This window comes from Neomonachus schauinslandi, chromosome 9, assembly GCF_002201575.2.
Source record: "Neomonachus schauinslandi chromosome 9, ASM220157v2, whole genome shotgun sequence".
NCBI lineage: Eukaryota > Metazoa > Chordata > Mammalia > Carnivora > Phocidae > Neomonachus > Neomonachus schauinslandi.
In genome coordinates, this window is record NC_058411.1 from 82,985,956 (window position 1) to 83,007,295 (window position 21,340).

At 42.6% G+C, this 21,340-nt stretch overlaps 1 protein-coding gene across 2 annotated transcripts in view; it reads right to left on the reverse strand.

The window, feature by feature from the left end:
- Nucleotides 1-4,929: 4,929 nt before the first annotated feature.
- Nucleotides 4,930-21,340, reverse strand: part of PLA2G4F (phospholipase A2 group IVF) — a 35,490-nt gene continuing 19,079 nt past the window's right edge. The window contains exons 21-23 of one of the 2 annotated variants that reach the window (XR_002480618.1): nt 18,910-18,951; nt 16,210-16,330; nt 4,930-5,447 (exon numbers count right to left, since the gene is read on the reverse strand). Coding sequence is in view for 1 of the 2 variants with exons in the window: in XM_021695614.1 (XP_021551289.1) it covers nt 16,316-16,330; nt 18,910-18,951 (57 nt within the window). In the remaining variant the exon portion in view is untranslated. Of the gene's footprint in view, nt 5,448-15,336; nt 16,331-18,909; nt 18,952-21,340 lie in introns of those variants that run through there. The other variant, XM_021695614.1, reaches the window with a different exon arrangement.

Below are 21,340 nucleotides of genomic sequence, written 5' to 3' on the forward strand. Positions count from 1 at the left end.
TGGACTGTAGAAGTCCTGAGAAATACAACTCGCTGACGAGTGATTTAACATCTCCCTGAAGTGATGTGGGTCTCATCTCAGACCACCAGATTGTCGAGGGGAGCTACAGAGGTTGAGCTGCAGCATCACTGTCTATGAGGTAACCCCCAGTGCCAGCCCTTCACACAGGTATGGCAAGGCCAGGCACCCCCCCATCCCCAGAGGATCTGAACCCAGGGCTCAGCTGGTTGGACTCGCAGGAGAGCTTGGTGCTCAGTTTCCCCATCTATGCAGTGACAGTGTGGTTGATGCTAAGCCAGGTGAAAACCATGACATTCCTGACTCAGAGATTCTTAATCTGGGACTAGGGCCCATGGATGGGATTTGGGGCACTCTCAGTGGTTCTGGAAATTATATACAGAATGATGTGGGTATGTATGCATGTGAATGCTTCTGGAAAAAGGGTCTAGAGCAGCACGGTCCAATAGGAACGTCATGCAAGCCACATACGTCAGAATTTTAATTTTTAAAAAATCTTCAATCAACCAAGATAGAGAGAAGATTGTTTTCTATTTGTTCTAAAGAAAATGATATTATAAAATCTGTGTCAAATAAAGAGAAATCAAAGAATATGCAACCAAACAGCAAAGGGAAAGGTACAGAGGTTAATTAATGGCAATTAATTAGTTTAAATAGTATGTTACTTTAAAAATTTTGTGATGTTTTGGCATTTATCAGCCTTTTAAAATTTGTATTTTTGTGTGATTTTTTAAAAAAGATTTTATTTATTCATTTGAGAGAGACAGAGAGAGAGAGCACAATCAGGGGGAGCAGTAAGCAGAGGGAGAGGCAGAGGGAGAGGGAGAAGCAGGCTCCCCACTGAGCAGGGAGCCCAATGCAGGGCTCGATCCCAGGATCTTGAGACCATGACCTGAGCCAAAGGCAGACGCTTAACCGATTGAGCCACCCAGGCACCCCTATTTTTGTGATTTCTTTTATCATTCCAAATAAATACTTTTGTACCTAATTTTAAATCAACTTCAGGTTCCATGAAACATGGATCTAGGCCATATATCACACCATTCAAAGCACTTTACATATATAACATATTTATTCATCCCCCAAAACTCTACGAGGCAGGTGTTATTATTATCCTCATTTTACAAATGAGAGAACTGAGGCAGGAATTGGTTGAGGGACTGCCCCCAGGTCAGCCTGGAGATCTAGTCCAGAGGCAGTGTTTTTAACCACCATCTGCAAGACGGACTCTCTCCAACAGAACTGCAGGCAAGGGGGAGCATGAGAGTGTCCCTGGATCCAGCCTTGCCTGAAGGAGTAGATCTAGTTCTGGGCTTTTCATTTGGGTCTCAGCTCTTCCCTCACCCACCTTAACTTCAGGAAAGAAGGGTTCAGTTACTCCTCTCCCTTCACCTTCCCCTAGAAAAACACTTGATGACAGTGTCATGGAGGAGAGGAGACACCTGACAGGGGTGGAGGAGGAGACAGAGCTGATGCCAAGCTGAGTCTCAATTCTAGGCAAAAGTCCTGAAGCGAATGATGAGACAGGTGGCAAGATGTATCATGTGAGGCAGGGATGACACATGCTTCAGCATTCAGCACTAATTAGCATGTCAAGATCGAGGCACAGGCAGGTCTGCTCTCTTGCCTCATGAGGAAGTGATTATTCACTCTGTTGACAAAAGAGAAAGGACCATTTCCTGTCCAGGACTGCTCAGGACCAAGCAGGAAAGAAGCACTGGTCCTTCTCATTCTAGGGCTATTGGAATGAATAAGCCTTTCTCTAAGCAATGGACAGGATACCACCCAGCCAATCCATTCATTCATCCAACAGATATTTATTGAATGTCTACCATGTCCCCAAGAGAGGGCGAGCCAGGGCAGTAAAAACAGGCCTGATCCCCACCTAACAAAGCTTCTGTCAGGCATAAATCTGTGTTCTACTCCACGTCTCTCAGCCAATGGAACACATCAGTGTCTCAGAACCTGGGACATTACACTGCAGGTTCTGGAGTGCTGGGGCTGGTACCTGACCCAGAATAGAGCCTCTGGAATTTCGAAATAAAGAGCCATAGAAGAGCTATAAACAAACATCATTCAGCTAATTAATTTTGTCTGGAGGCAGTGGTAGCACATACATGAACTTCAGGATGAGTTAAGAAATAAGAGCATGTCTCAAGAACTACAGATGTGGGGTGCCTGGGTGGCTCAGTCGTTAAGCATCTGCCTTCCGCTCAGGTCATGATCTCAGGGTCCCAGGATCAAGTCCCGCACTGGGCTCTCTGCTCTGCGGGAAGCCTGCTTCTCCCTCTCCCACTCCCCCTGCTTGTGTTCCCTCTCTCACTGTGTCTCTCTCTGTCAAATAAATAAATAAAATCTTAAAAACAACAACAACAAAAACCCTACTGATGTAACTGGACCAACCTCCCTGTAAGACTCTTCTGCCTTCCCTGCCTGGCTTCCTCCATCTCTAGGGGGCTCTGCCTGCCCCCCATTCTGCCCTACTGGTCTTTTCCTCTCAGATTCCTCTTTTCTTTCTTTCCTTTTTTTTAAATTAAAGATTTAATTTATTTATTTATTTGAGATAGAGAGAGAGATAGCATTAAGCAGGGGGGAGCGGAGAGGAAGAAGCAGGCTCCCTGATGAGCAGGGAGCCCAATGTGGGACTCGATTCCAGGACCCTGGGATCATGACCTGAGCCGAAGGCAGACGCTTAACGACTGAGCCACCCAGGCGTCCCTCAGATTCCTCTTTTCATAAACCTTCCACACATTGGAAATGTGTGTGAGCATTTAAATTTATTATATTTATAACTTTTATGTTCTAGCTCATAGTTTTAAAAAAGATTAGTTAAGCCCTTTATACATTTCAAAACACAAACCAAAACTGAACTGTCGTAAGCATGAATAAGGCCCTCTATCGATTTTTATTTCCGTGGATTAGTTTATCTCAGTAGAAAAAAATCATTCTCTAAACTTCAGTGGTGGCCTCCACCACATCACCAGATTTCACAGGAGAACGCTACCCAGATCCGTGTCCAGAGTTTCAGGTATCCTGCTGTGCTGCCCGGGGTTCATATGAAATATACTCTTCTCTCTCCACCTAGCATTGATCTGAATTCATCACATTGATCACAATTCATCTGAATTGTGGTAGTTTTCCTGTAAACACCCAACAAACCAACAACCCCAAGGGGGAGGACCCTGAGACAATGATCAGCTTGCCAGGGTTTAGGAAAGGTGGGTACATCTGTGCCACCTCAAGGCTTGTAGCCCCAGCCAACCTGACCCCTTCCTGCGACCAACTAGAGTGGCACCTGAGGCTCCCCTCTCATGCCAAGAACTCTTCCTTCCCTCTAACCCCACAGGGGGGTGCAGTGAGTGATTGAGATGGAACTGAGCACTGGGGGTCAAGCCTGGCCCCCCATCATGCTCCTCGGCCACAGCTATGGTTGATATCTTTTCTCATGTAGCAGGATTTTAAAATATATATGTAAATGTGTTTTTAATGTTTTGACCCTTCCTCCTGCTCATCTTCCCCCTCTTGGCCAATGGCCCCCGTTGTCAAAGCTGGAGATGAGAACACAAAAGGGGCCCCCCTCTTCTACTTCAAGTCTCAAAGTCAACTCTCCAGAGACAAGGCCTGAACGCTGGACATTGTGAGAAAAATTAAGTTGCCAAAATTTCCCTTTACATATCACAAGCAAAGCTTTGAAATGTGAGTCCTGTGTGCTTAGGGCACATGCTCACCCAACTTAAAAATGAATGGAGGGGCACCTGGGTGGCTCAGTCCGTTAAGCGTCTGCCTTTGTTTCAGGTCATGATCTTGGGGTCCTGGGATCCAGCCTCATATCTGGCTCCCTGCTCAGCAGGGAGTCTGCTTCTCCCTCTCTTTCTTCCCCCCACTTTGTGCTCTCTCTCTCTGTCTGACGCTCTCTCTCTCACTATCTCAAATAAATAAATAAAATTAAAAAAAAAAAGATGAATGGAGAAAGGCTCTATATAGTTCCAGGATGGGGAGCATGGAGAATAACAAGAAGTCAGAGAGTCATGTATCTCAGCTCCTGCTTCAGCCCCAAACCCTGAGAGGGCATTATGCACAACTGTGGGCTTGGTCCTCTCTCCGAAGATGCATCCTGGGAAAAGTCACATCCTCTGAGAGAAGGATCTGTTCAACTTGGTGATGCCCATGGTGTTGTTAGAAATGATTGAGAAAGGGTCTAGGTAGGGCAAGAGCCAGCAACGGTGGCCCCCAATCTCTCTAGGCCCCCTTATGGTATGGAAGAGATCCAGGAGTCTTTCTGAGCTCTCACTGAGAGTGTAGAAGGTAGCTAAGCTGAGAGCCAGAGACCAGTCTAGTTCTGCCATGGAAAGGTGTGAGGTGTGACAGAAGCAGACACCAGTCTAAGCCAAAGGATGGACAGGGTCTGGATGAGGCACAGACTATTCTCAGCTGCCAAGAGAGCTGAGGTGGGTCCGAGTCAGCAGGGTCCTGGCCCTGACCAGGCCAGCATAAAATAGGACAGTTGTCCCACCAGCTGGTGGTATCAGCTATGGTGTAAGAAAGAGCCCAAAGCCCAGGCCCAGGAGACCCCAGAAAACCCCAGGTAAATGCTGGGCTACATCCCCTCAAGGCTGTTGAAGCTCCCCGCTATGCTTAGCTGCCATCTTGACTACAGGATGGGGGTGGAGATCTCCAAAATAAGCATTTCCTAAAAGTGGTTGAGTTTACCCAGAACCAAATCTGAAGTGGCAGATTTTAATTCCTCCCAGCCCACTGCAACCTCCCCCCTTACACAATTATCTAGAAGCTCAGGGGCTGGGATATAAGATAACACAAGTAATCAAAAAGAAAAAAAAATCTAAATGGGATGTGTGGAAAAAGGTTCCCAGAGGAGGAATCCTTAAGAGGAGATTTGGAAGATGAGTTAGTACTTATTGATCATTGCAACACCAATTTACAGTATTCTGTGCTATTTAAAAGTGGAGTACCAGTATATTTATTGGTATAAAATGTTATTTCAGAAGTCATCCAGCCACTGTGCTCAGACTTTTTGGCTCTCTGCAGCCCCTCCCCATTTCTACCACTTCCCAGACCCTCTTCCCACAGCCCCTTCTGGGCCATCTTCATCACTCAGTTCCTACAACCTCCTGTCTTGCCCATATCATATTGCCAGCCCTTCCCATCCTCCCGCTTCCCAAAAAGGCTGAGTAGAGGAGCCCTGTGAAGCAGATGCTTCCCACTTAGACATGAGTCAGGCACCCACGAGACCCTCCCATACACCTCCCAGTGCAGAGGAGTGGTCCAGAAGCAGAAGTCCTGGGAGCCCCATTCCTGGAAGGCTCGGACAAGAGGCAGGGGACCAGCTCCATCAGGGGCTGCCCCTCTGAGGACACTGGGTGGGAGAGCACTGAGATCAGAGGTGACAGAGTCAGCCTTTCTTTTGGTATCTAAAATATGGAAGAAGAAAATAAAATCAGTCTCTACATCTTAAAGCAATATCAATGACTGTTGTTCCATTTATACTGAGAATACTTGCCAAACACAACTCTTCCCTGCACAGTCTGTCACTGCAGTAAAATTCTAAATCAAACTGAAGTACATTCTGTACATATTGAAATTAATAATAACTTTATATAGAATACTCTGTCTATAGGTGATGAAACAAAAGACCAAGACCATCAGTAAATGCTTTCTTTGAAACAAAAAATGTAGCTAGGTATTAAAAGATTGCAATCTCTACAAAAAGATAATTAACAAGTTTCAGTAAGATGTTCTCAAAGTTATCAAATAAGAGCTGGCCAGAGGATCCAGAGGAAAGTTAGAAGTTTGGAAGTTTAAAGTTTGAAAGTTTTTTTTGTTTGTTTGTTTTATTGAAGTATAATTAACATTGACTTATATAGATTCAGAAAGAGATTTTCCAGCACCTGGGATTACTGGCTCTTAATTCCAAGATAATAACTTTACATACTTAGCTTCTTAAGAACACACTTCTAAAAAATATCAATATTATTTCTGTCAACTTTTCATTATTAAATATTCACCTTTTCATACAGTGTTTAATTTGCTATTTTAAATATTTTTGACTTTCAAAGCTAACTATATATATATGTTTGTACATATATATGTATTTAATGTTAATATTTATGTAAATGGAGGGCAAAGAGCAGTGGGAACAGGGGTGCAGGTCATGAAGCAGGCTGACTATGGGCAGCTCAGCACTGAGGGGTGCACTGGTGGGAAGGGATGAGACCACTAAGTCAGAATGAGTCTCCTTTTCACCAGCCTAAAATCTGCTGACCCTGAAGAAGTTCTCAGTATTTGTTGGCTCAAAGAGGCTTGGGGGAATGAGAAACAGGGACAGAGAAACAGACTTGCTCAGATCAAAGGATGCATCCCTGACAGAGCCAGAAATCTAGACCAGGATCTCTCACACATGTACACATACATACCCTTTCACACACATCATTTAGCTTTTGAAACAATAAGCCCATGTTTGCATGGAGTGGTAGGTGTACAACTGGCCCAAGTTCAAAGAGCCAACTGTGGATAATTAGGGAGGAAACTGTGCACACCCATCAGCAGGAGCCATTCCAGCATGGGTCCATCACCCCATACCTTCAGGAGGCTGAAGGAGGCGCTGGATTGTGAGGGGGGATGGGGGGTTGGAGAGTAAGAGAAGGAGACAAAAGGATGGTGAATCAGAAGCCAAGACCAGCTACTGAAAACAAAGTACCAGTATAGACATAATGGTGAGTGAAAGAAACCAGACACAGAAGAATACACACTGCAGGATTCCATGATTATCAGGATCTGGAAGAGACAAAATTAATCTTTGGTGATGGAAGTTAAAATGTGGTTACTTTTGCTTGGGATTATTTTCTGGGAGGAGGCACAAGGGAATCTTCAGATGAGATGAAAATGTTCTATGTCTTGACTGAGGTGGTGATTACTCAAGATGTATTTTTATGTAAATATTCAACTAGCTGTATATCTATGATTTTGTACCTTACTGTATAAGTTATACTCAATTAAAAATAAAAAAGAAAAACCCAAAAGATAGAGTTGGGAGTCTGCATTTAGGAACGGGGTCTGAGAGTGAAAAAGTAAATTAATTGGTGGTTTAAAACACTAGGAAAGCTTAGGTACCCCTAAAGGGAGAAGTGCAGATGAATCTGAAAATAGGATGATGGATTGGAAACTGGTAGAAGAATCCTAGTCTTACAGATTTCCTGCCAAATTCCAGCAAAAGATGGAAAATTTACTCTAGGGAGAGGAGGAAGATTTGAGGACAACAGACAGCTGTGAACAGGCAATTTGAAAGGGAGTCCATGTACTGAAATGGGTGTCACCACCTCCACTTCTTTCCCCACTCAGCCCTCAGAATGCTGGCAGCCAGCCACATGCCTCTCCTGTCACCAACCATTACCAACACCACCAGACAAGAGAATAGAGATTCCCTTCCAGGGAAACTGAACAACAAAAGATAAAAAGCTACCAATACTAACAGGTAAGCATTTTACTACACAGTTTTAGGTCTCTGCCTAATCAACCTACAGTGAAGTCCCTACTCAACCAGGTCAGACTATATGCACAGAGCTTCTGAGGTCACTTTAGTGCCTCACTCTTAATGTGAACTAATAGCCAGGTGTCACCAGACATTTGAAGAAATCCTCTAAGTCATCTAATGAAGACAGAAGATAAAAACTACAAACTAAATAAAGAGACTTAGAGGAAACAGAGACAATGCAGGAGGGAGAGGAAAACTTAAAAAAAAAAACTACACTTTTTCTGGTGAGATAAAAAATACGATGTACCTATGTAAGAAAAAAATGGGATGCCATAAAATGGGACATCCAGAGAATATAAAGAACTCCTGTACATTAAAAATATGATGGCAGAAATAAGTAAAATTAATAGAAGAATTAGTCAATAAAGTTGAGAAAAATCTCCCTAGAAGCAAAACAGAGATAGGAAGAAATGAAAATAAAAGATTTAAGATAAGAAAATTTAGAGAAGTATGTCAGGAAGTCCAATATCTTCCCAATAGGGAGTTCCAGGAACAGATAATAAAGGAAACATTTGGAGAAATAATACAAGAAAATATTGAGAACCAGAGTCCCCAGATTAAAAGGGTTCATTGAATATACAGAACAATCAATAACGATAACAAAGACCTTCACCAAAGCACATTATCATGAAATTTCAGAAACCTGGAAATAAGAGTAAACAAAAAACCACAAAAAGGTCACACACAAAAAACCAGAAATTATAATGTAATTAAACTTAACAACAACACTGGAGGTTAGAAGACAATGGGAAAATATCTTGAAAATTCAGATAGAAAATGACTTCCAACTTAGAATTTTATTCCCAAACTATCAGTCAAAAGTGAGAATAGAATACACGTATATAAATAAATGCAAGTTCTCAAATTATTTTTACCCCTCTTGTGAGCTATCAGAGTGCTTTCTAAGCCTTAAAGTACACATGGATCACCTCGGGAACTTATTAAAATGTAGATTTTGATTCAGCAGATCTGGGGTGTGGCCTGAGATTCATCATTTCTAAAAGGTTCTCAGATGATGCAAAGCTGCTAGTCCATAGACCATCCTTTAGGAAATAAGGTACTTTAAGAAATAAGGTCCCACCAAAATGAGAGAATAAGCAAAGAAAGAGGAAGGAAGAAGATCCAACATAAAAGCAAATCAAAGGAAGGAAGATCCAGAAGCACGCTGAAGGGAAGTCCCAGGACATTACCTACAGGGCAACCAGTAAATTGGGACATCAAGGAAGTATCAAAAGGAGGAGGAGGTTAAAGAGGAGAAAATAAGTCGATGGATCATCTGACATACTGAGAGATTTACATTTCTGGTGGAGAATTTGAGGACAAATTAGTGACAGTAACATAGAAAACTAAGCAAATGAAAAAGTAAGGCAAGTATTAACTCCAAGGAAAACTAAAAGTTAAGAATGAAAGAAATGTAATCATATACAACATAGTCAAAATAATATAAACAATAAATATTAACCAAAAATTATAATAATATTGGGGAGTTGAGGGAGGGTAGTATGAAAGAACTAAACCCTCATCTTCCATAAGAGGAACTCAATAAAAATCAAGAAATAACAGTATAAGCATGTAGTTTAGCAACATGGAGATAGATACCTAAAGGAACAATAAAAGAATTCAAAGCAGATGCTGCTGGGTGGATTGGAGTGGGGCAAGGAATTAATGTTTTTTTCATTATAAGCTTTGTAAAACTATTTGATTTTTTAAAAACTAAGTACATGGATAATTTTAATCAAAATAAAAATAAAGAAAATGATTTGGATGTTTTGTCATTAATAATAAACCACTTCTAATACAAATTACAACACATTGCCACTCCTCAGGGGCAGAAAATATTTGGGGGTACATCAATAACAAGTTCCAGAGATGGTTCTGAAGCCCCCTGGCATCTAGGAGGACACTGGATAAGGTAATACTATGCTGTGCCTACTTTTTCCAAAGGAAAAACTTTTCCCTCCTGGGTTGCCTATTTCAGTAAGCAGCAATGTCCATCCAGTTACCCAATGGATTAGTCAGGATTTTTTCAGTTGCAAGTACCAGAATCCAAATTCCAACTAGCTTAAGCAGAAAAGCAATTCATGGTCCCATGAAGCCCATGAGAAACCCCGTTTCCAATCCTCCTTCAACATTCATCATTGTGCAACTTGGACAAGATACTTAAATCACCTATAAAATGGGGGTGATAATAGTATTGTTGTGAATATGAAATGAAACATTTTAAAGTACTTTGAATAGTGCCTGATGTACAGCTAACGCTCAGTAGGTATTACCTATTATTATTACAAGCTATTATCCAGGAATCACCACAAATCTGGAGGACAAATAAAAATATTCATCCTGGATACATTGTAGTGTAACTGCAGAACACCAAAGATAAAGGAAAAAAGTATTGAAAGCTTTCAGGAAGAAGAGAAAACCTACAAAAAAATGGACAATTAGGTTGGAGTGGGCTTCTCAACAGCTATAATGAGAAGCCAGAAGAACATAAAATATCTTCAAAAGGCTGAGAGAAAAAAACTGCCAAATTAGAATTTTAACACAGCCAAACTATTTTTTAGGATGGAGTGTTAAATGAAGGAGAACTTACCAGATCAACAACTGAAAAACTATTACCAACAGCTCTCACCAAAAATGTCTAAAGAATCACTCCAGGAAGAAGGAAGTAGAACAAAGGATGACATGCAAGAAGGTTTGATGGGAAAATAAGTTAGTAAGCATATGGTAAGCCAAAAAAATATTGACTATACAAATAATCATGATGATGACTAATAATGGGGAATAAATAAAAGGAAGTAAAACACAGAGTGATGACATGTGAAATAGAAGTTGTGACTAGAGCTGAAAAATTCTGAGGACATGGTATTGTTCTGGAAGGGAGTGAAAAAATGGATCAACTTTAAACTCTGTTCATTTAAGTAAACAGGTTAAAATTTGGGGGTAGTTATAAAAAGAATAAAAGTAGAGCATATAAATCCCAAAATAATAGAGGGGGAGGGAAAGAATCAAAAAAATTCAGGAAGAAAAAAACTGAGAAAAAGCAGAGTAAATAAACACAAGATAAGATAGTAGTAATGAATCCACACATCTCAATAATCATAATAAATGTTAATGGACTAAATTCATCAGATTAAAAACATAAATTTAGGGCGCCTGGGTGGCTTAGTCGTTAAGCGTCTGCCTTCGGCTCAGGTCATGATCCCAGGGTCCTGGGATCAAGGCCGGCATCGGGCTCTCTGCTAGGCAGGGAGCCTGCTTCTCCCTCTCCTATTCCCCCTGCTTGTGTTCCCTCTCTCGCTGTCTCTCTCCGTCAAATAAATAAATAAAATCTTAAAAAACAAAAATATATATATAAATTTACTTTTCAATATGATTGAAGTTGATCACAATACAACATTTTTAAAAGGGAGATTGTCAGTCTATAGTTTCTAAAAAAACACCTATAGCTGTTTTCAAGGGTACACTAAAAAAATAAGGACACAAAAAAAGTTGAAAATAAATCTAGAAAAAGCTACACCAGGTAAACCCTGATTATAAGAAATCTGGTGTAGACATAGATAAGAGACTTTAATACAAAAATCATTAGGGATAAAGAGAATTGCTATGTAAAGATAAAAGGAATAATTCACCCCAAAGATATGACAGTTTGAAACTTGCATGTACCTAAGTAACATGCTTTTAAAATGTTCTAAGCAAAACTTGAAAAAATTACAAGACTGACAAATCCACAATCACATCTCTCTCACTAATAGATAAATAAAACATACAAAAATACTAATAAGAATATAGATTTGAATAACACAGTTAACAAGTTTGTCTACTGGACATAGATAGACCCCCTACAGCCACAACATTCAGAGAGAGAATACACTTTCTTCCCAAGCACAATGGAAAATTTATAAACATTGATCATGACCAAAGCTTTATGGTTAAGTCTCAAAAATCGAGGTAACATAACGATAACATCCTTTCACCAAGACACAAATAAACTAGAAATCAATTTGCCTTAAAACGTGCCTTAAAAAATTTATGATTTGAAAAATATGACTTAAAAAATCTATGCCTTAAAAACATGCCTTAAAAATCTATGATTTGAAAAATATGAAACACATCTCTAAATGGAAACATAGAATAAACTTAACCTTTAAAAAAAATGAACTTTGTTTTTTAGAACAGAAAAATTGTGGGCGCCTGGGTGGCTCAGTTGGTTGAGCGACTGCCTTCGGCTCAGGTCATGATCCTGGAGTCCCAGGATCGAGTCCCGCATCAGGCTCCCTGCTTGGCAGGGGGTCTGCTTCTCCCTCTGACCCTCCTCCCTCTCATGCTCTCTGTCTCTCATTCTCTCTCTCTCAAATAAATAAATAAATAAACTTAAAAAAAAAAAAAGAAAAATTGTGAAGATAGTACAGGGTGCTCATATATCTTGTGCCCAGTTTCCCTATTATCAACATCTTACATTACAGTGACACATTTGTTACAAATAACTGATACATTGTTATTAACAAAATCTTTACTTTATTCAGATTTCCTTGGTTTTTACCTAATGTCTTTTTCTGTTCCAAGATTCCACCTAGGATATGACATTACATTTAGTTGGTCATGTCTCCTTAGCCTCCCTCTGGGCTATAACCGCTTCTCTGAGTTTCCCTTGTTTTGATGACCCTGACGGTTTTGAGGAGTACTGGTCAGGTATTTTGTAGAATGTCCCATGATTGAAATCTGTCTGATGTTTTTCTCATAATTAGGGTTATGGCTTTTGGGGAGGAAGACCACAGACGTAAGTACCATTTTCCTCACGTCACATCAAGGGTACCTACTATCAACATGCCTTTCCATTGTTGCTGTTGACCTTGATCACCTGGCTGAGGTAACACTTGTCAATTTTCCCTATTGTAACTTATTTTATTCCTCCTTTTCATACTGTACTCTTTAGTCACTAAGCGTAGGCCATGCTTAAGGGGTGGGGAATTATGTTCCATTTCCTTCAGCAGGGAGTATCCACATAAATCCTTTGGAATTGGGCACCTGGGTGGCTCAGTCGGTTAAGCATCTGCCCTCAGCTCAGGTCATGATCCTGGGGTCCTGGGATTGAGTCCCACATCGAGTCTCACGTTGGGCTCCCTGCTCAGCGGGGAGTCTGCTTCTCCCTCTCCCTTTACCCCTTCCCCCTGCTCATGTTCTCTCTCTCTCTCATATAAATAAATAAAATCTTTTCCTTTGGAAATCTTCTGCACAGAAAATTGATTTGTCTCCTCTCTCCGATTTATTTTTTTATTCAATCGTTTATATCAGTATGACTCCATGGATATTTGTTTTATGCTTTGGATTATAAATACTGGGTTATTTTGTTATTCAAATTTATGTGCATGTAATATGTTATATATTTAATATATTATATATGTATATATAAACCTGTGTGTATATAACATATATCAAGCCATGTGTATACCCATATCTATAATTATTTCTATATCTCTCTATCAGTATCTGTATCAAGCTAAATGTGAGTTCATTCTCATTGAGTCTCTAGTTCTTCTTTTTTTTTTAAAGATGTTATTTATTTGAGAGAGAGAGTGAGAGAGAGAGAACATGAGCGGAGGGGAGGGGCAGAAGGAGAGAGAGAAACAGACTCCCCATTGAGCAGGGAGCCAGACGTATGGCTTGATCTCAGGACCCTGGGATCATGACCTGAGCTGAAGGCAGATGCTTAACTGACTGAGCCACCTGGGTGCCCTAATTACTAGTTTATTGTTTAAAAAGGACTTATAGATGATGAGAGTGAAGCACATAGGCCTGTACTAGAACTAGAGACTTGATGGGGCACCTGGGTGGCCTACAGGTAGACTCCATATCTAAAGATGTCAATTCTTTTAAAAATAATCTACACATTTAAGGGCATTCCAAATGAAGCCCCAGAAGAGTTTGTAATAGAATTTGACAAGCTGTATCTAAAATTTATATAGAGGGTCCAAAAAACAATAACAGCCAAGAAAATTTTAAAGAGGAACATGAAAGAGAGTTGTCTTACTATAAATTAATTAAAGCAGCTAGGTCTTGGTGCAATAGACAATAGACAAATATTAACAGAATATGGAGCCCGGAAACAGCTCCACCCATATTGGACACTTGTTAGATGGGAAAAGTTAGATCAGAACAGAAAAGATGCACTAAATGGTGCTGGAAAAAACATAATTTAGGCCCTTTATTTTAAAAGCAAAGAGTTAGATTATTTACAGCAACAGGATAAGGAAAAGTTTCTTAAACAAGAAATGCAAACCATAAAGGAAAGCAATTATACACTCAATTACATTAAAACATAAAATTTCTTTTTAATAAAAGACACTTTCCAAAGTTGAGAAAAGAAGCTACAGACTGGCTTTTTTTAGATCAAAAAAATATTAATATATACACAAGTCAGCCAGACAAAGACAAAGAACTGAATAGAAAAATGGGCAGAGTATATCAACAGGCATATCACAGAAGAACAAGCCAGAATACCAAGAAACATACAAAATATGTTTAATCTCACTAGTATTCAGGGAAATGCAAATTAAATCCACAGAGAGATACTATTTCACACACATCACACTTGCAAAAATTCAAAAACCTTATAAGATTTTAAAATGGTGCAGTAAATTCAGCATTTTCCCTTTGGAAGTCATCCAAAAGCAACAGGATAAAATAATAACAGAAACACAAACTCCACCTTTGATGAGACTAAAAGACATTTATTTGAATCCCAACCTACAAAACGCCTGGAAAGACTGCCCAAAGCAATGATGATCCATCAGGAGGGAGCAGGTAGAAGGGCAGGGAGGTGGCGGATGCTGAACTCAGAGCCAGGGGCAGACAGCACATACCGAGGTATAGAATATGCCCTGAATTGCAAAGCCAAAGTAAGGAGTGGGTGCGTGGGCTTGGGGAAAGAACTTTGTTGGAATCAGTTTAGTTATAAGAAATGTAGGAGGTAGAGCTGATTGATAAGTCCTGGAAACAAGCTCTCTTGAACAAGAAGCTGAGTATTCCAAAAGCTGAGCAGACCAACAGCTGCCTCTCCTTTGGCTGAGTAATGGCATCCAAATATTGGGATGGCCAAGAACACAGGCTGATTGACAACTGGATGGGCCACCCTACTCATCTGGTTATTCAGTCCTTCTTCTGTAAGTGGTAGGCCCCGCCATTAGCGCACAGATGCTCACCCTTTGAGCCCACTCCCATAAGTCCATCCACTTCCCAATCCATCCTATCCATCTTCTCCCCTAGACCACCCAGTTCCCAATCTTCCTTCTCCCCAGACTTTGTGTCTTGTTCTGCCCTTCACAAAGGCACCCAGCTGAGCATGGGGCTGGGTCAGAATTAAAGAAGGAGCACATTTTGTATTTTATCCACCCAAAAGAGATGCTTCTGCAATTTGCTAGTGCAGAAAGGGAATTGCTTTGTACTTTGTGTGTCCACAGGGAGTGTTTTATGCAATCATTCACAAAGGTTCTGTGAGCCCATTTGATAGGGGACAGAATGAGAGGTTTTCATCATATCCTATAAAGTCTTTGTCATTTTAATCAAAAAAAGCCAAATCCTAGACGAACCATGAGAGACGATGGACTCTGAAAAACAAACTGAGGGTTCTAGAGGGGAGGGGGTTGGGAGGATGGATTAGCCTGGTGGTGGGTATTGAGGAGGGCACGTTCTGCATGGAGCGCTGGGTGTTATGCACAAACAATGAATCATGGAACACTTCATCTAAAACTAATGATGTAATGTATGGGGATTAACATAAGAATAATAAAAAAAAAAAAGCCAAATCCTGATTAACCAGAAATAGAAAGTGTAGCAATCTGGGTCCAATCAAGAGTAGTTCAATATAATATAAAAAATGGCTAGCTGTGGTAAAAGAGTAACTCTAAGATATAAAGAACCTTTGCATGGTCCCCTAGCATTGTTGGAGAAACCAGGTTCAGCCCACCGGATGGCAGAGCAGTTTGCTGGTTTGGCCACCCAGAGTGAGTCTGGACTTGCTCGGCAAGCAGTAGGCACAGCTCCAGAGTTTAGAAGGGGGAGCAGGTGACCAGGCAATCCCTGACTCTTGCTGTCCCCACTCCCCAGACTGACCCTCAGGCCTGTGTTTTAAGTCCATCCTGCTCGGGCATGAGAATAGCTCCTATGAATATTGTTTGGTTGACCAATATTCTACACAGGTAGCTCCTCTCAAATCAGCCATGGACGTAAGGGAGGGTTTTAGCCAGGATGCAGGTCCAGGGCCCTAAGAGCAGCTGCAGAGGTGGCCCGGGCCTGAGAGAACTGGGAAACGCCAGCCCAGGGATGTGTGTGGCTGTGCTCAGTGTAGACTGGGTTAAACCTCCAATCCTTGGATGGCCAGAGTATGGCCTTTAGGGTCTCTGGGGGCCTCCTTCTGCACCCACCCACCCCCCAGGGCTCAGTGTATCAGGGAGGTCCCAAGGTCTGCAGCTGTACTGTGGTTATACAGGAGACAAGCAGTCAAAATCTTTCCCCTCGGACGTCATATAGGAAAAAGGACAGTATAAGGAGAAGTGAAAATGTTTACTTAGTTTCCCTGGACACCAGCCTCAGTGGGGAGAGGAGAAGGTTAGGAACAGATCCCAGAACCGCCTGCCCCCACTCACCTGGTAAGAAGAGGCTTCCAGGTTGGGCACAGGCTAGCCTTCCTGCCTGGAACTGGAAATACTTGGGGGCTGGTCCCCCCTGAGAATTCAAAGGGGCCATTGCTGTTTATCTCCCTTTTTTCTGGAATAATAAGAACAGTCGTCAGTTCTACTTATAATCATTCACTGACATCCATTTTCAACCTGCTTGCCCATCACTTGCTTCATTATACCCACTCGACAGCATCTAACCCTGGTGGAATCTCACTTTTGGACCACTTGCACCCACATGGCCAAATGTCCCACTTTAACTCCATGACCATGAGCCTCAAGGGGGTTCTTGTGCTGCCTACAGGCCTAGCCCATGTTCTAGCCCATTCTCTCTCCCACTCAAAACACTTGGTCGTATTTCCTCCTCCATCTGGTTAACCTCCCAAACCTCCTCCAAACTCTCAGCCAATGACCTCGATCACCATTTCACTGAGAAACAGAAATAATTTAGTAAAGAACTTCCCTAAGCTCCCCCCACCAACCATCTGTAGCCATGCTGTGTCCCCAGCCTTCCCTTCTGTAACTGGAGGTCAATCATCCATCTCCTAAGGCCAACCACCTACTTGTCTGCTAGGTTCCATTCTCTCTCCCCTACTCAAGGACACTTGTCCAGAAAATTTCCATTCTCTCTCCTGCATCATCAATTTTTCTTCTTCTGTTGGATCATACCCATCAGTGACTAAACATGCAGTAATCCTTCATTGTCAAAACAAAAATTCTCTTGCTCCCCCCATAGCTCATCCCTTTAGCTACTTCCCCATTTCTTTGTTCTTTTTTATAGCTTAGCTCCTCAAAAGATTTATCTGTATTGTCATCAATCTGTCTTTCTTGAATCGGTCAGGTTTCTCTCCCACCGCTCTGATGAACTGCTTGTTCCGGCCCCCGGTGAACCCGTGTTGCTGGTCTGACGATGGGTCCTCGGTCTTCACCCCACCGGGCCTCTCAGCTGTGCATGATGCTGTCAGTGATGCTCCCCCACTTCAAGTGCCTTCTTTTCCTGGCCTCCTGGACCCCACGCTGACCTGGTGTCTCTCCTGCCTCGCCAGCTGCTCCCCTTCAGTTACCATGGCTGTTTCTGGCCACCCTCCTGACATCTGCATGTTGGAGTCCCCATGACTCTGTTCTTAAATTTCTTTCCTTTTTTTCCCCTTTTTTCCTCTACATTCACTCGCTTAACAATCTCTTCCTTTTTTTTTTTTTCCTTCAGAGAAATCTATTGAATGTAGTCTGACCCATATTCAGTGAGCACTTTGTACAAGCTTTCTGATTGCCCCGCTAGGAGACAGTGCCCTGGGTGGCTTCCGGATTTGGTCTTGTGTTTCTTTAAGTCCCTGCCATGGTGGTTTTCAAACTGGGTCATGAGGCTGAGCTCCTGATGATGCAGTGAACACTGATAGGGCATCAGGTGAAAAGACGATCCAGACATTACGCAGCTCTTCTCCACCAAGTCCAGGCCTGAATCCCTCGCTCCTATAAAGCCAGGGGCATGGTGGCGAGGTCCCAGGGTAGTTATGTAGAGTGGCACCACCTTGACCAGGCAAGACGTGTCAGGGAGACAGAGTGAGGCTGATGTGATCACAAAAGGTCTATCTATGCACCTCTTCTTCAGAATCAAAGGCTCTGAGGGCACCAAAGTCTCTTGGCTTTGGTGATTTCCAAATTTCTATTTCCAGACCACAGAGAGCACATCTACCTGCTAATGGACCATGTTCTCTGGGAAACACAAGAATTTCAGGCTGTTGCAGGCTGTGGGGGCAAGCCCCTGGCCACACTGTCCCTCAAAGAAAGGGGATGTCTGGCCCTGGGACTCCAAACTGCTTCTCATCCTGGATTCCCCCAGAGTCAGCCTGACCTCACAAGCAAGCCTTCTCTGGGAGTTCCACTCGGGAACTGCTTGTCTAGACCCAGGTCAGACCTAGATTCCAGAGTCAGGGCTCCAGAAGGCAGGCATAGTCTGGGATTGGGACAAGGAGCCTCAGGATAGTGGTCCTGGTCACATGTAGGCCAGCGTATGGGACACTAGAAGACTTGAGAAGGCAGCCAGCCTGCAGTAGTTCTCACTCAGAGGAAGGCACAGATCCAGAGAGGGGTCCACAAGGGCTTTACTGAGCATGAAAGTCTGTAGGTGCAACTGGGAGCCCCGGCAGCCTGGTGGGGGCAGGGCAGGGAGCCTGTGTAAAGGCTTTGGCCTCAGCTCTTGATCCTAGCAAGTAGTTCAAGAATGTTATGACTGAGGAAGGCCAGGTGGTGCCTTTGGTCTGTACTTGCAATTCCTTCCATCTATGGCCCTCCTATCCAGCACGGTCGCTGACTGGGCACACTAGGGTAAGTGGACATGTCTGCAGGAAGCTGGAGGAGAATAGTTGAGAGGGCTCTGGACACCCAGGCCCTTCCAGCCACCTAGAGGGCTGAGGGGCTCCATGTCTCCATTCAGGAATGTCAGAGAATAGTAGCCAGCGGCTGGGAAGCCCGGCCCTCAGTCCTCAGCTCCTGGTTCACCCTGCCAGTCCCTCCTGCCCGGGTTCTGGCTCCCTTCCAAGCCCATCTCTTGACAAAGATCCCTGCGCCCTGGGTTGTGGCAGTGAATCTTCACAGCTCAGCAAGGCACGGATTTGTGAGCTCGGAGCTCCACCCTCTGGGTGGCTCCCATGCCAAGGGCTTTTTCCTCACCTCTTGGAGGTCAGCCAGCACTGCCAAGAACCTCTGGTACAACTAATAAAAGAAAGAGAAAGTACATACGTGTGTACACAGGGGCATACGAAGGTGGGACACCTTCTCCCAGGCCAGGAGGAGGGAGGGAAATGGGACACATCCATGGGGCGAAGACAAGGAGCAAGTCCTGTGAAACATCCCAGAAGACCAGGTCCTTCCCCTGGCCCTGGGGAGGGTTGGGACCGGAAGTTTGGTCACTCTGCCCAGCTTAAGCAGCCACCCCCACCCCAGGAGTGTGGCAGCAACAAGCCCAGGTCTGAGCCAGGCTGCCTGTTTGTACCTGGCAGTGTGGGGGAGCAGCGAGGACCGCATCATTTAGGACAAGCCCAGACGCCACTCTCAGCAGCTCAGAGCACTCAGCACCCCGTGTAAGAGTAACGAGCATGTGCTGAGGACACGCAGGTCAACCACAGTCACAGCATGTCACACGCTGATTCGTCCCACCCTCACGGCGCCCAGCAAGCGGCCTCTGACAGCCCTAGGGAGGCCGGCCGGCGGCTCTCAGACCAAGAGGCTGCTTACTCTTTCATGTGTCAGATCCAACTGATCCCTCAGAGGAGGGGACATTAGTTCAGCTTGATGGTTCCTTTGGGATCCCCAAAATACACTGGGGATCAAAAAACCCTCAGATATTGTTAATAGAATAAAATTCTATGTAATAATAATAATGCCTAAAATTTCTTCATTATTTAGGACATACAAGTTAATTTAATCTAAATTGTTTCTTTAAAAGACAAGTTCGTAAAATTTACTGTGTAATTAAAAATCACTAAATTTATTTTTAGTGTTGGGAAGGGAAACTGGAAATTCTCCTTCGCAATATTTTACTTACCACCAGCACCAAACCCATCAGATTAATGATGGAAAAGATAGAAATAGATTAATAAATTCAGAAGCCATGATTCAAAACAAGAAAGAATCAGAATCATAATTTTGATTTTGTTTAAGAATCAGAAACCCTGAGACAACCCTAAATAAGAGGGCAAGTCGGAGCCTTAGCAGTATGGGGCGCCCTCCTTGCCACGGCTGAACCATCCAGCCAAGGGCTACAGTGCAGCCTCAAGGCCCTCACACAACCACCCCTTCCACCCCTTCCACCCCTTCCACCTCCTCCCCTAGCCCCACACTGCCACCTGGAGGCCACCATTACCAACTGCATGGCCAATGACGAGCAGGCCATCACAGCCGAGAGCTTGTAGAGAAGAATGCTCTCATAGATGAGATTACAACCAAGAATTACCAAATACATAAAGCAGGCAAAGTCTATGAAAGAGGGGCAACAAAGAACTTACCCCAAGGAAACAGTTCACAGAACATTCAGGAAAATGTTTAAAAATTCCTATGATAACACCATCTGAGGTAAAGGAGCGAAGCACATCAATGCAGTGAAAACAGGTAGTTTTGAAGATCCTGTTAGAGAACTTAAATTGAAAAATGTGATCGTCAAAAGTTAAGCAAAAATCCCCGACAGATGGATAAGGAGCAGACTGGATACAGAAAAAGAATGTATTCGTGAACTGGGAAGCATGCAAGGAAAATTCCCCAAGAACAAAGCACAAATGGAAAGACAGAATGTGTAAAAGGAAAGTTGAGGGATATAGAAACTCAACACAGAGACTGTGATATCCATTTGAAAGGAATTTCAGAAAGAGAATGAAGAAGAGTAGTGTTTTGATAAAATTGGTAGACTATTTCTCAGAGCTTCAAAAAGATATGAGTCCAGAAATTGAAAGAGTTCACTGGTATTTTTTTTAAGGTCACACTTCAGAAAAATCTTAGGGAAATTTTTGCAACTTAAAGACAAAGAGGAAGCCCTAGAAGTTAAAAGACAAATTACCTACAGTGGGATGAGAATTAGACCGACATCAGATTGTCCATCAGTGATATCGAATCAAGAAGGCATTAAAATCTGACTAAATGTAAGTTTAAGTCAAGAGTTTTATATTCATCCAGACTATTATTCATAAGTCAGGGCAAGAAAAGATAATTCCAGACATACAAGAACTCAGAAAGTTTACTACCCATAGACCCTCCTTTAAATACCTGTTCAGCTTTGAAATCAACAGAAATAAAAATAAACCCAAAAGGAAGAAAGGAGTTATAAGAAGCAATAATGAGCAAGTAAATCAGTAAAATATATTGTAAAGTTGAAATAAATATTTCTACTTTAAAGTTTCATTTTTGTTTTAAGACTTATTTGTTTAGTTGAGAGAGAGAAGGGGAGAGAGAAAGTGCATGAGCAGGGGAAGGGGTAGAAGGAGAGAGGAAGCAGACTCCCCACTGAGTGCAGAGCCCAACTCAGGGCTCCATCACAAAGCTCAGATCATGACCTGAGCCGAAACCAAGAGCCGGACACTTAACCAACTGAGACATCCAGGTACCCCATCTA